Raw genomic sequence first — 16,053 nt, 5'->3', positions numbered from 1 at the left:
AACCACGACTTTAACCTTAACTAAATCTTAATTCAGCTTTTAACTACGTGCCTACTGCTGATATGTTATTCTTTTAATATCATTAAAACGTATAGATGTTTGGATTAATGTGTTTTTGTACATTTTCTGATTTCAGCTAAGAATGCGTTAGAAAAGAACATATTAAATTTCTTGATAAAGTGGCAAGCGTCAGGCCACCAGCAAGATTCATTCCCCATTCAATCCTTGTCAGCTGTCACAATACCGCCAGTAGAATACTACTATGAAGGAAAAGGAATACGGTAAATTGTAATTTTATAAAAAATATGATACCGTTTTACTAATATTACATAAATGCAAAAAATTACCACGTAAGTCCAGAACTCCTGAACGGATCTTAGAAAAGATTTGATTTCAATAGAGTTAGAGTTTAGAGTAACTGAGATAGACATTGATGTCAGTCACTATCATCATATATAGATCAGATATTAGTACAGTCTATTGTCATACTTGTACTGATCAGATTGAAAGAGTACAAGTATGACAATAGATTGTACAATTTTTTTTTTAATTGGACGCGAAGGAAAAGGAAATAAAGCTAACAAGCTTTTTCAAGTTTTAAAGAATATGGTGAACAGTTTTCTCAGGAACTATTTTTCATTTTATAGCCTAAATATTGGTAATGAAATATCGATTCTGAATTCTTTTACAGATTGAATTATTCTATCGGCGAAATGATTCTGAATGGCCTCGATCGTTTTATAATTCAAAATATTTCTGCTTTAGAAAATTCCTTGGAAGTATCTTTATCGTTAAGATTTCCAATATTAACACTTTTTTCTGGTAAGTTTTTTTTATTTACTTAACAATAGAAAACTCAACTGACTTTACATCTATAGCAGAAAGAATATTAAATTAAGGAAAGAATTCTAATCGAATAAAACTTCATTCGTTTCGATTCAGTCGTTTACGATACAGAATGTCACAATAGATTTGACATTTACTACATAAAAACAGGCTAACTTACAAGAGAAAAACATTACTCTCCTGATCGTTGGTTTCTGAGATCAAAATTTTTGCAAAAGATATATCAACATCCCTGTCACATAATCTTTGACAAAACAGAAATAACAATACGTTTTAAACGGGGATTTTGGTCTCCGCAACTCACCGTGAATTCGATTCGATTCAAAATTGTACGATTACTTTTCAGATACATATAAACTGAAAGGCAGAGCGTATTACATATACCCACTCAAAGGATCTGGAAAAATACAGTATGTGAAATAAATTAAGAAATCTAAATTAAATCAAACTAATAACATAAAGGAATAGATTATTAATTTTATATTCATTTTCAGATTAATATTCCGTGAAACTGTTATAACGGCTAGCGTTAGTTTTGGTACAAATAATAAAAATGGTACAAACATACATAATTTTTTACTAAATTACAGCCTCCAAAAAGTTGATGTAAGTAATAATGATACTTAAGACATTAGACTAAGGTTCACTTTTAAATGTACCTTTCTTGCCTTTAAAATGTTTAAAGTAGAAATTTTGTTTTTTGCTGAAACATGTTATATACTATTTTTCAATCTACATTTCGATAGTAATTTAATGTTTGTTTCAGGCTTATTTGGAGAATAGTTCTTGGCCGATCAACGATATTCTGAATAATGAGGGCGTTGAAATCCTCGCTGGATATCAAACGACTATAGTCGAAGCTCTTTGGAATCACATTGTTCCTTTAGTAGACGAATACCTTAAGGATAAGTCACCTTCAGAATTACTACAGTACTATAGTTGATTGTCAGATTCAGTACAATATTTAGTGTACGTTTTATTTATTAAAGAAGACTGAAGTGTTAATATTTTTTTATTTAACACACTACTATACTTTTGTGAATGTTTAAACTGTGCAAATTAAAATCCTGCCTGCTTACTGAACATCATTAATCCATTGTTAAAGGCCTACTTTTAAGGAAATTAGAAAAATCGATTAACGAATGCTGTTTAATAAATAATGGTCTTTATTTAGTTCTTGTCTTCTGAGATACGTCCTCACTGAGGGACTCGGAGCCGGTTGGTTGATTTGACACATATCTTTGAATTTTAAAATGTCGGATAATAGTAAATATATATGTAAATCGAAAATCGAAAAACACATTGGTACATGACGGGATTTGTACCAAGGACCTGCAGCTTACAAGTGATTAAAGAGTTGGGATAAGACCGAGAAATCTTTCGCAAACAATTTATTTATTGAGGAAATTACGTGGGTGTTGTTCGTGTCGAGATAATGCTTGTCCTGATTTGCAGCAACACTCCGCTCGACATTATCATTTTCTCGTTTCTTTTATTACTCGACGTCAACGACTGTAAAAAGTTTCCATTTATTATGCTATAATTATTATTATATAATATAATAATTCGTAATTATCTGCACAATTCTATTTAATGATAGTTACACCAGTATTACAGTAATTTATTATTAAAATCCTCTGTTATTCAGACTTTCAAAGGCTCTTTCATATATTTCGAACTATAGTTTGTTAACCAATAAATAAATACAAGTAAACTCGTATTGTTTATAAAAAGGATTCCGATAGTTTATCTATAGAGAAATGTACGTTGTTTTATCGGAGTTGAAATAACGTCTGCTCCGATTTTTCCCTCGGCTAATCTTTTTCTTTCAACAAACAGTTGGAAAATCTTGGATGAGAATTCAAGTTTCGTTATAAAAGGCTACGAGCAAGCTCCTAATGTGTAATATAAATACCTACTACGTATCCTTTGCCTAATTTAAAGTGTCATGAATTCAATGCAAACGTAAAAATTACATACAATAATATGCTTGTTTATGATGGACTTTAAGAAAATAAAAGAATGCAACAGCAGTGGTACGATTTGTTTTAAAAATTTTGCTATTTTTTTCAGCCAGGCACTCATAGAAAATTTAATAAAACTACACATGTAACGTTATTTTCGTTGTTAGGTTAGTTATTGTACGTTCCCACCGAGAGGCTCTGTATTATTTTCGATGCAAGTAAACGAGAAGTTAAATCAAGTGGATTGAAAAACTGCCTGAACGCGAACCAAGTCGCTTATCATCTAGTAAACACATGCATTGTACAGTCAGCTGCATAAATATAGTGGCAGTCAATCTTGACTATACAAAGTGTCAAAAAAATTTAACAAAAGTAGTATATTTCAAAGTGTATCTCAAGGAATTAGAGATAGAGTTCAATTTCGTCTAATGTTACGATATTTTTGCATACTTTGGATGCTTCGTTACTGCTATTGACGTTACTATATAATTATGGGCACTTTGAATGTACTCATATATTTGACGATGTGTATGCTCCGATGTTTTTGTGCAGAGTGGATGCTTCAATTAATTTGACGACTTTGGTTGTACTTATATAATTGATCACTTTAGGTGTTCCTATATATTTGGATATCTTTACTGCCACTATATTTATGCAGCTGACTGTAGATGATAAGTAGTTCGGCGGGTTATCTTATTGTTGTCGCTGTTTTTTCAAAGAGAACGTAAGGGGTGATAATATAATATAAACAAGAGGAGATCTGGTTGGGAATTACCAACAGCAGGAAAAAAATTATGTAGGTATTAACTAGCGGTTGACCGCGACATCGTCAACGCAAAATTAAAAAAAAAACAGCCTTAGTGAATCCCGCATGTATCAGCTACCTTCCAGTCCAAGACCCGTTAAAATCGATCCAGCCGCTTTGGAGATTATCCGAATGTCAAGCGGTTTTGCATATAGATAGACAGGAATTATAAAAATGGGTTTTTCGTTAAAGTAACTCAAATACATATTTTTTTTTTGGATATAACATAGAGACACTTCAATTTAATTAATTGTGTAGATGTACGTTATCAAATATCTATTTAAAGTCACATAAATATGTTTTGCACACAGTTGTGAGATATAATTTGTGTTCAAAACTCGCTAGTTTTATTGCAGTCAATGCATTGTTAAAATGTTACGAAGTATCTACTTGTTGATTTTCATTTTTGTGTCATGTTGTAAGTATACTTTTATAGTAAAAGAAACGAGATTCATTAATTTCTTGAACTTAAATTTTAATTTCATAATATATACATGGTTATCTATTTCGGGATTTTTGGAAATTTGTTAATTCATCTTCAAATGTTTAAAGTAATCAAAGTTTGTATGGAGAATTTTATTTCTTTCTGATTATTATGTTTTGTGAATTAATGACTATGATAATTTGTTTATATTATACTAGCTGTCGCCCGCGAATCCGTCCGCGCGGAATTAAGAATAAACTTTATAAGTAGCCTATGTGTTCTTCCAGACTATGTTCTACATCTGTACTAAATTTCATCAAGATTCGTTTAGCCGTTCCTAAGATAAATTCAAACAAACATACATCTATCTAAACATTCGCATTTATAATATTAGTAAGAAGTAATATTAATTTGTTTCTTTGTTTTGACAAAAAAAGTCTTTTAAATAATTTTAGTCAGTGTGATATTCTGATCAACAACGATTCTTCGACTGTTGCAAGTTCGATGCAGAGAATGCATGGAATGGCACTTATTGTATATTTTTTTATAGATGGACGAGACAGTTTATCTTATAGATATAATAATAATACATACAAAATATATTCACCGCATTTGAAATGGCAAACTGCATTGGAAAAGTGCGCTTCAAAGGAATGGGAATTGTTTTATCCGAAAAATGAGAAAGAATTAATAATAGCTAAAAAGCTTATGACCGAGATGGAATTAAAACACATATTTGTTGGTATCACTTCCAAAGAAAAAAATGGTGTATACACGACAATTGATGGTAAAGATTTTTTTTTTTGTCTTAGTATGTTTTAATAATATACAGATTTTATTTCCAAGGACCTTTTTCAAAGTGATCAGGAGGTTCCGATTCTCAGTATGTTTAGCTAAATCTAGAGATTATAATAATACTAGCTGTCGCCCGCGACTCCGTCCGCGCGCAGTTAAAAAAATGGGGGAGGGGTATGAAAAATAGATGTTGGCCGATTCTCAGACCTACTGAATATGCTCACAAAATTTCATGAGAATCGGTCAAGCCGTTTCGGAGGAGTACGGGAACGAAAACTCTGACACGAGAATTTTATATATTAGATTGATATATGATTATAACTGAAAACACTGTTCACCGTTGACCTGAATCCTAAACAAAAGAAATTATATCCTTTTTCAATTTATTTTCCTGTTTAATTACAACGGGGTTTATTCTGTTCGCTATTTGCCAGTTGGAGTTAGTTTAGACCACGTATACGGTCGAACTTAACTCGAAGTGGAAAGGCTTTGAAATCTTTCTGTTTAACATTTTACTCTTTACACAACTTACAATTACTCATTTAAATAATATAACGGTCCACTATCGTAACACATGTAAACGCCAACAGTGGTAGACGCTAGCAACAACAACATCAGTTGCATGAATTGGCCTCGCCCGGTGAAATACCACGACCACACAGAATACAGACGTGAAGTGGAAGTAATTCGGCGTTTCGTCTGATGAGTGTGGTGCCGGAGGCCTAATTTTAGTCCTCTTTCCCTTCCCACCCCTTATCTTAAAACGAAAGGGTGGGAAGTGGAGGTGGATTTGATGGAGGAGGAGATGCATAGGAAGGTTAAATATTCTCTTTTTGTGCGTCTCCTCCTTCTTCGATTGATGGTAGGCAACGCATCTACAATTGCGAATGTCTATGGGCAGCGGTCGCTTCGCCATTTCGGCGAATTCATGTGGCCGCTTGCTCATTTGCCATCTGAAAAAAAACAAGGAAAAATATTGTTCTTATCATACTCGTATGACGTTTGAATTGACACTTGAAATGCATGTTGCAATTGCAAAGACTACGTCACAAACAATTGACACACAGGAAAATAATAATAAGTTTACTATAATATAATATTTTATTTAATATAAGACTTTGCTTATCCTCGGAACTAATCAAGCATTTTTAATATTTTGAAGGAAGAAATATGAGCGAAGTTTACGGTAAGTGGGGCGCAGGAGAGCCGAATAACGCAGGAGGACACGAGGAGTGCGTGGTGCTTAGAGTTGAAGGCACATACAACGACGACGATTGTTCACACCAATTTCCATATATTTGCACAAAACGTCAGCCACGATTAGATGTGACTAACAGAGATAGTAGTGGTATGTATTTACTATTTATATCATAAAATTGTATACTTAATAATTAATAATCTAGACTCTACTAGACTGGACTCGGCTGTGACTAGTTTTAGAGAGGGACAAGTCGCGAACTCATGTTTAGGGCTTATTTCCACCAACAAGTCACAGTTTCTTCGACGAGGAACGTTACAGTGACGTAGTGTGATAGTTGCATGGGTTTCATTTTCCGCAACTCCACGACTAGCGCGTGCGAGCAGGACATTCACTCTAAACAGCAAAACTCTCAGAAGAATCCCAATAATCCCAACAACGTAGCGTGATACCGCACCCGTAACGTCAGTTTGCATGTATAATATACTAATGAGAATGTTGGAGTTAGTATATGCTGAAGTGGACTTAAAGTTCTGATGAATATGTAACAAAGATTTTAATTTATCAATTGTATATAGTTCCAGCAGAAAAATCGAAGGACAAATTTTTTAGAAATGATTACAAATATTTGGGACACAAAGATAGTTTCTATAAAGCACATCAAGTACCAAGGCAATGGGAGAGTGCGAGGCGGAAATGTATTATGGAAGGTGCATCGCTTTTCTATCCTGAAGATGAAGTCGAAGTGCACGAGGTGATCCACTATCTGAACCAGACTCAGCCCTGGTTCCAATACATGTTTATTGGTATTTCTACGCGGCTAGCGAATGGAGTATACATGACAGTTGATGGTAAGCATTTTATAGTGAGCTTTGCAAAATAATCTCGACTTTTAAGAGTTCTTTATTGTCATTCAAATTAGACCAAATTAGTAAATTATTATACTTATTTAAAAACTCGAGAAACCCATGTTTGGGAGCGATGGTTGCTTTTAAGGGTTCACATATATATCGTAATGCAAGATTCCTATCAATTTTTAGAACTACGCGAATTATTGTACCCTAAATTATTAATTAAATTAGGTTTACGTAAATAAATATATAATTCTTCGATTTTTCTAGGAGAATCTATCCGTAACGTGTATAATGAGTGGTACAGAAAGGTACCGAGTGGTGCCAATGGCAGACACAGTTGCGTCACATTATCGCGGGAAGGTTTTTTGAATGACATCAAATGTTCCGAAGAGCGACCGTTTGTATGCAAGAAGAAAGCGGCCTCAATTGAGTGGAACAAAGACTGCAATGTACCTGACAAAGGTAAGCAGTGCCGATTCCACCCACGGAACAGTTATACAAACATTTGTCATTATACTCATTATTTATAAAACAACCGAGAAAAGGACAACTACGACTAGAATAAGTAACTTAAATAATATAAAATTAGATATACTTAATTATACAAACGATTATTATGAAGTAGTTTCGAGGAGGGTTTGAAAGAAGTAAGAAGTAAGAAGGGTGTAAATTGAAATATGACGGCTGATAGAGATGTATGGAGGAGTAGTACATACTGTGCCAACCCTCCATAGGTATAAGGGCATGTTGATGATGACTTAATTAAACAAACATGGTTCTAATATTTTAAAAGCTTAAGTTTCCTTTATAGACTATAAGTACAACGCTAATATGGACAAATGTTACAAATTTCATTTGCAACGATTGAACTGGAGAGACGCGCTTGGAGCGTGCGACGACGAGCAAGCAAAATTAGCCATTATCAATACCGTGGAGGAAGCTAATTATCTGGTCAACATATCTAACAATACCCCAAAGGAAATGGTGCGAGGATGGTACTTGTGCCCTTATGTACATTTAGGATACCATTATGATACTACTGAAAATGACTGGAGAACGATTGAAGGTGAATTTTTTTTTAAATCTTTGAGTGTTGAAGCAAATAGTAAGAAGTAGTTGAAGTTTTCATTTGAATGAGCTGGTCTGACTTTTGTCTTGACATGCATAATTAAGTAATAGAAACCTGTGCCTCAAAATAATTCAGAACATGGAGATGATCATGATGACCCTGCCATTTTAGCTACGCACTGTGTTAATGTGCAGTGTCCATGTACTTCATATATGAAACCCCCTTACACATAACCTCTTTGATATAATCGGTATTCTCTTTGGGACAGGGAGATGATGATGTTAACAGTTAATGTTTACCTTCGCAGGGGAATCTTTGGAGAAAACGGGATACGCGGTGTGGGATAACTATCAGATTGATGGTGAAGATGAGAGATGTGGTGCCATGCTTTACAACGGACGTCTGAATGACGTCAGCTGCGAAAACCTCAAATGTTTTTTCGTTTGCGAGAAAGAGATTGGCTACGGAAATTTTAATTTGACTTCAGATATAAGATAATAAGCGACTGAAATAAAGTCGCACAAATGAATCGATATTTTTATGATTCTTTGTATTGTTGTAATGCCAATAAAAATTAAGCAACATGTGCACTTCATTTGGAATTAGTGTTTTATAAAAAAATTAAGTACATATATCCTAACTAATATTATAAATGCGAATGTTTATATGGATGTATGGATGGGATTTCCAGAACGGCTAAACGGATCTTGATGAAATTTGGCACGGTTGTAGAATTTAGTCTGGAAGAATACATAGGCTACTTATACATTTTTTGAATGCCGCGCGGACAGAGTCGCGGTCGACAGCTAGTTATGGAAATCTTATATATATGAAGGGGCAGGAGGGCCTTCATCAGAAATCATCTTGTGCGAGTATAAAAGCGGGTATGTCGGCAGGTGGGCGTGAGCAGATCACAAGTCCTTGTTGCAATCGCAGTTGTTTAATAAGGGTTAGGTAACCAAAAATACACAGTGGAATGAACACTGTAGTGTCTAACCAATGCGACACCAACTTAATTAAGCGCTAGATTTAATTGTTAATTAGATGCTAAGCGATTCGTCGCAAGCGTGGTGCGCGGGCGCCGTCTCGAACAACACTGTGGCAAGATGGCCGCCCTCACAACCATCGACAGTGGCGCTTCGCTTGGCTGACTTTTGACAGCTAAAAGTCAACCAGACATTTGACTTTGACGGATGCGCCGTCATATATAAAAGAAAGTCGTGTTAGTTACACTATTTATAACTCAAGATCGGTCGAACTGATTTAGCTGAAAATTGATGGGGAGATAGCTTAGAACCAGGAAACGGACATAGGATAATTTTTACCCCGTTTTCTATTTTTTATTCCGCGCGGACGGAGTCGCGGGTAAAAGCTAGTAAAATATAAATTTGTGTGTTCTTTGTTTATGCGATTTTAAGATCAGATTGTGGAGAAACTTTTATTTCGTTGTGCCTTTTATCACGATGTACTTTTGATTTTAAATCTTCTGTACTATAATTTAGAACAACTTTGCGTTGTATGTATTTCTTTTTTAACTTGAAATGGCATTTTAATGTACTGAAATGTAAGATAATTTTAATCTTACTTCGTGTCAAAACACCATCCTATCGGAGGCTACGGTACAATGGATTCGTAAGTTATTTGTTAAAGATCATTATCATTAAATAAATGGGACTTTTGTTACTGATAATCAAAACTTTACCTAAAATATCGAAGTACATATATTTTAATATTAAAGAAAATTGTCCTGAAAATAAAACAATTCCTATTTATACCAATATATAAAAAATATTTAAGTCATTTTTTCCCTTTCCAAAGTCGATGAAATGAGATCAATTGATGTAATTCTTTGGCGTAATAATAAAAAAACATTTTAGGATGTTGAATATCATTAACACATGTTATTTACTTATTTTCTGTATAATACATCATCAACATCATCCCTTATCCCTTGGAGGGTCGGCACAGTATGTACTACTCCTCCATACATCTCTATCAGCCGTCATATCTGAATTCACTCCTTTCTTACGCATATCCTCTTTCACACAATCCATCCATACTTTCTTTGATCTTCTTTTACTTTTATAGCCATGCACATTAAATCTCATTTTGTTATATTATTATTTTAATTTATTTCCTATATAATGCATTTTATAAAAATCTAATATATAAAATTCTCGTGTCACAGTTTTCGTCACCGTACTCCTCCGAAACGGCTTGACCGATTCTCATGAAATTTTGTGAGCATATTCAATAGGTCTGAGAATCGACTAACATCTATTTTTCATTTTATTTTTAACTGCCCGCGGACGGAGTCGCGGGCGACAGCTAGTATACATATATATTGTATAAAAAATGGTGCACCAATGGCTGCGTAATCCATGCAAGTGACAAGTCAGGGCTCCAGAGGCAGGAATCTCCTCAATATGCACGCGGTTTCCAAAATAATTCATCATTTTTATCATTATTTACGGTTACGAAATGCCTTTTTTACGAAAACTTTTTATTTTTGGAATTCTGGAAAATGTTTATTTTTAAATATGAATTAAACATAAGGCTTGCAAAATTTTTCATTGAATTTTAAAGACTAGATACTTGACCGGTTTTGAAGAGGTTTTGTAGACGCTTTCCGAGACAAGTATGAATAGAGAACCGAATCAAGGGCTTCGGGGATGCATTTTTATGCATACTTTAGTTAGTCTACGTAAAAATAACAAAATAACTTGTATTGGTAAATATGTTTTAAAATATATTTTATAGTATACCTGATGATATTGATAAACAAGAATAGGTCAGGAAGAATAGGTTAGGAAGTTAGGTCAAAGCAAAATGTCACACGATTACTTGCATTTGTTTTTTTACTTATTTGATGGAACTCACTCATCATCAGCTCACTATACGTCCCCACCGAGGGGCTCGGAGCCTACCCCAAGTTAGAGGTGACTAGGCCATAGTCAACCACAGCCAAGTGCGGGTTGACTTCACACATATCATTGAATTTCTTCTCAGATATGTGCAGGTGGCATCACGATGTTTTCCTTCACCGTAAGAACGTCGGATAAATGTACATATGTAAATCGAAAATCGAAAAACATATTGGTACATGGCGGGATTCGAACCCAGGACCTGCAGATTGCAAGTCAAGTGCTTAACCCCTGAGCCACCGACGCTATTTGATGGAACGATAATTAATATTTTAAAACTAGCTGAAACCTGCAAGAGTTGCAATAACAGACTCAAAGTAAAGTACCTAAGTAACAAAAAATGTTATCCCAGTTGATTATAAAAATGTCTTATTAATTTAAATTTACTAACTGTGTCAATTTTTTTTTAGTGCACTTAAATTCTTTTTTCAAAACGATAAATATTTTTATATTTTACATTCTTTAGAGCATTTGCTTGCGTTCTCAGAACATCCTATGTATTTTTAGTAAGTGTGTCAGACGTATTTTCGTTCTACAGATTTTTTTTACATTTTTGATGTGTCGCGTTTCGGAACGTTTTTGTGAAATAAAATGCATTCTAGACATGTAGGTTGGTTTTAAATGTTCAGTGAGATGCCACAGTACGGTTGCCAAAAAGGTAGACTTTTTATGACCGCAGGTGTTTATGACTGCGGATATTATGGTCCGGGAGCCAGCGACAGATTTTCATGACCAATCCCCTCCCAATCGAAAATTCGTAAAATGCATAAAGGACTTATACTATGAATACTCGCGACCGTCAGCTGCGACTCCGTGGGTGGGGTGGGCAGTGGCAACCTCCCAAACATGAAGAAAAAAAATTTTTTTCAGTCATTTCCTCTCAAATAAAAATTTACCTGGTGATCGTTTATATGCTACTATGAATGAAAATTAATGTCAGCTTGCTGTATCTCGGTGGAAAGTTTGTCAGCTGGCAACTTGAAAGGGTCCGGAAGCCAGCCACAGATTTTCATGGCCAAGTCCCTCCCAATCGAAAATTCGTAAATTGCATAAGGGACTTATACTATGAATACTTGCGACCGTCAGTTGCGACTCCGTGGGTGGGGTGGGCAGTGGCAGCCTCCCAAACATGCAGAAAAAAATTTTTTTTTCAGTCATTTCCTCTCATTTGAAAATTTATCAGAGTATAGTTTATGTAGTATTTTGAAAGAAAAACATAGTCAGCTGACCATAACACGGTGGATTATACGTCAGCTGGCTCCTTAACATGAAAAAAAAATATATATTTTTCAGTGATTTCCTCTCAACTAAAAATTTACCTGGTGATCGTTTATATGCTACTATTAATGAAAATTAATGTCAGCTTGCTGTATTTCGGTGGAAAGTTTGTCAGCTGGCACCTTGAAAGGTGTAACGCAACAGCATCTATGACCCACTGAAACTTATCAGCTGACGACTTTTCCCTTTACTTACAGCTAGCTGATTTTTTTTATTATTTACTAGAGTATTTTAACAATTCTCTGATAAATTTTCATCCGGGAGGAAATAACGTTTCTTAAGTATATTGTATATACTAGCGCGGATATTGTGACGACACACTTTACATTATACTAGCACAGCCAGCTGACGTATAATCCACCGTGTTATGGTCAGCTGACTATGTTTTTCTTTCAAAATACAACATAAACTATACTCTGATAAATTTTCAAATGAGAGGAAATGACTGAAAAAAATTTTTCTTTCTCCATGTTTGGGAGGCTGCCACTGCCCACCCCACCCACCTAGTCGCAGCTGACGGTCGCGAGTATTCATAGTATAAGTCCCTTATGCATTTTACGAAGTTTCGCTCGAGAGGAAATAATTGACAAAAAAATGCACCTGGCTCCCGGACCATTAAGTCAAATATTTTTGTTGAATTTTTAGACATGTGAAACTCATACTTGAAAGCTATATTTTGAACTTTTGACAAAGTGAAAAAGTTTTAAATTCATCGCTTTGTAAAAAGCTGTTTGGGAAGGAAAGCTAAAGACCGCATTTTAACTTAAATGTATATATTTTATATATTTAAATTTTGTTAAGGAATTTTTATGATTTTATTAATGGTAAATTATATTCTGCCTTAGCCTCATAAATAAGGAGACCTTTTTATGTGTACTTAGAGAAACAGATATTTATATGTTCTCACGCCTTTCCCTAATAGAATTATGCAAAACAGTAAACAATATGTACGAGGAGAAAGCTTTTCGCAAATAAGAAAGCTTTTTATTACAGCCTTCATGTTCACGAAGCTACGACTGAGGCCTTTTTGTTTTCTACTCATAAAGTACTAAGAACACGTAGACATTTTTTTAAATTTCCTATTTCCACAATAAGATAAATGAGTAAGCCAACCTTAATATCATTGATGAGATTCTGTATTATATTAGGTCCTTACATATGAAATTGGCGTTTTGTATGGGAGGAACAAAAAGTTGAATATTTTTTAATATAATATATTTAATTAATCAAAGTATGAACCATTATTTTCTATGCACTTTTTCCATCTCATAGGTAGTTCATTGATCCCTTTACTTAAAAAACCAGTCGGACGGGAATCAATAAAATCTTTGAAGGCGATTTGGACTGCCCCATCGGAGTTGAATTTTTCCCTTGCAAGAAGTTATCCAAATTTCCAAAAAAATGGTAATCTGTTGGAGCAAGGTCCGGGGAGTACGGAGGATGTCTTAGACTTTCCAATTGAAGCTCTTCTAATTTAGTAGCCGTCTGTTGCGCAGTGTGTGGTCTAGCGTTGTCGCGAAGCAGCAGTGGCGTGGAGCGATTGACCAGCCTAGGTTGTTTAGCCGCTAGCTTTTCCATCATGGTTTGCAATTGCTGACAATAGACATCAGCCGTAATAGTCTGGCCAGATTTGAGAAAACTGTAATGAACAATACCGGCACTAGTCCACCAAACGCTTACAAGTAACTTTTTTGGGGTTAATTTTCGCTTCGGGCAGGATTTGGCTGGCTGGCCAGGATCCAACCATTGCGCTGAGCGCTTCCGATTATCGTAAAGAACCCATTTTTCATCACAGGTAATGATTCGGTTGAAAATACCTTCATTATTGTGCCGGTTTAGTAATGTAACGCAACAGTCGACGCGCGTTTGCCGGTTTGCTTCAGTCAATTCGTGAGGTACCCACCTTTCAAGCTTTTTAATCTTCCCAATTTGCTTCAAGTGAATTAAAACAGTTTTATCACTAACATCGCAGCCTGCAGCTAACTCGGACGTGGTTTGCGATGGATCCGCTTCCACAATAGCCTTCAACTCTTCATTATCAACTTGAGTCTCAGGCCGTCCACGGGGCTTGTTCTGCAGATCGAAATTTCCAGAACGAAAACGTTGGAACCAAAAACGAACTGTGTTTTCTTTTGCAACACGACCGCCATACACATCATTCACCCTTCGAGTCGTTTCCGCAGCACTAGTGCCACGGCGGAACTCGTACTCGTAAATAATGCGATATTTTAAGTTTTCCATTTTGTAAAATGAGTGACGCAAACAGAAAAAAAACAAATGAATAACGGTCATCGAACCACAAATACATGAGTCTATAGCTGTACAAATTTGAATTTGGAATTCCTTACCAAAGAGGAGAAATTCGTGATTATAGTGGCCAGTACGAAAAACGCCAATTTCATATGTAAGGACCTAATAATAATTTGAGGTGACAATCTATGTTGTCTTATTAGATAATTATGACATTCAGTTTCAAATAATTTTATCCTCTTATAACTTTCTGGAATTAAAAGGCTACAAGCCATGTTTTATTTTTAAATAAAAACAAGTATTTTTAATTTTTCAAGGTTTAGTTTCTTTATGACGCAGAATGTTTACGTACATTTCTTAGTTTAGTTTTTATTCAAAACTCAAATGCTTTGATCATAAAACTGCATAGAGATGTATTGTTCGCATCTTGAATACTTTACGTCGAGTCGTGACCTACTTCGCAATTTCCTTATTTTTAGGTGGTGTATTTTTTAAAGACGTAATTTTTATCTATTAATGTTTTTAACGGTCCCTGTTTAGTGAGAGAAATCTTACTAATATTATAAATGTGAAAGTTAAGATGAATGGATTTTTATTACTACGTATCTCGAAAAAAAACATATAGGCTACTAATAGAGTTTTTTTTTAATACCGCGCCGACGTTTGCGGGTAACAGCTACTCTACAACAAAAAAGCCATATACTTTTTGTTCTCTAATCTAGTCACTCTTATCTGGTTTAAACTGGTTTAATTTAATATAAACCAACTACCCGTCCAAATTTTAGCAAAAACTACTTAATTGGTTATGAAGTTACGAAACTGTAACTGGAATTTCGCACAGGCGTTCGTGTTCGAAATTAATAATTACATAACTATGTTCAGTGAAAAATAAGTTTTTGGTTACAGTCCCATTATATCATAACGACATAAAAGTGAAGAAAACTAAGTGGTCTGTGTGTAGTTAGTGGTTTGATCTCGTTGATGAAAACCTATAACAAAATAAACAAGAACTTAACAAATGACTTGTAAGACGTTTGAAAAATAATATCAATTCAGAGCATAATTAACTTTAGGTTTTCCTCTTAGTTATTATGTTGTAAAGTTCGAACTGTTTGGCATAAATCACTTTAAATAGCTAAACTGCAGTATAAAGCGATTTTATAGCATTGGGAGGTGCTGTCAATAAATAAAGACATCCATTATATGAGTAAACGTGGGACACATCTGGCGCTGACGTATGATCCACTTGATCCGCCATTACTGCGAGTGCTTGCCGAACGTGTGCCGCCTTCTAATAAATTTCAAACGTCCTTTATTGCTTAACAAATTGTTCGCGTTTGTAACAAAAATACGCAACGCCGATTCGTTCATATGACTTTGGAGTCTTCGATTGGAAAGAGTAAAGAAATAAACTAATAATTTATGTAGTAAATTAAGAAACCTGACCAAACATCATCTCCCTGACATTGTCCCACTTACGTAGGGTCGGTGTACAAGGTTTCCGTCCTCCAAATCAATCTGTCTGTCCATCATCTCTATTGCCACCCCCTTCTTGACCAAACATGGAGTTAGCAAATTCTGTATTTACTTACATACATGACGAACATGACCCTAATCTCAATTTGCAAAACATACTTAGGCATATC

General features: G+C 34.9%; 2 protein-coding genes across 2 annotated transcripts; both read left to right on the top strand.

Annotated features, from left to right (window-relative positions):
- Positions 1-123: 123 nt before the first annotated feature.
- LOC106720711 lies at positions 124-1,840 on the top strand (the record flags this gene model as incomplete). Its single annotated transcript, XM_045686853.1, has 5 exons — positions 124-281; positions 692-822; positions 1,193-1,256; positions 1,341-1,452; positions 1,613-1,840. Coding segments are annotated over 5 exons (642 nt in total), but the record flags the coding sequence as incomplete, so codon positions are not given.
- A 2,100-nt stretch (positions 1,841-3,940) lies between these two features.
- Positions 3,941-8,508, top strand: LOC106720679 (macrophage mannose receptor 1). Its single transcript, XM_014515424.2, has 7 exons — positions 3,941-4,033; positions 4,590-4,826; positions 5,997-6,182; positions 6,611-6,883; positions 7,154-7,348; positions 7,698-7,952; positions 8,263-8,508. Exons 1-7 carry the CDS (start codon positions 3,988-3,990, stop codon positions 8,451-8,453), a joined length of 1,383 nt encoding a protein of 460 aa, XP_014370910.2. The 5' UTR covers positions 3,941-3,987; the 3' UTR covers positions 8,454-8,508.
- Positions 8,509-16,053: the final 7,545 nt, after the last annotated feature.

Source organism: Papilio machaon, chromosome 4, assembly GCF_912999745.1.
Source record: "Papilio machaon chromosome 4, ilPapMach1.1, whole genome shotgun sequence".
In the NCBI taxonomy this organism is placed as follows: Eukaryota; Metazoa; Arthropoda; class Insecta; order Lepidoptera; family Papilionidae; genus Papilio; species Papilio machaon.
Note: the sequence above shows the minus strand (reverse complement) of the source record. Positions and strands in the feature narration are given on the sequence as shown.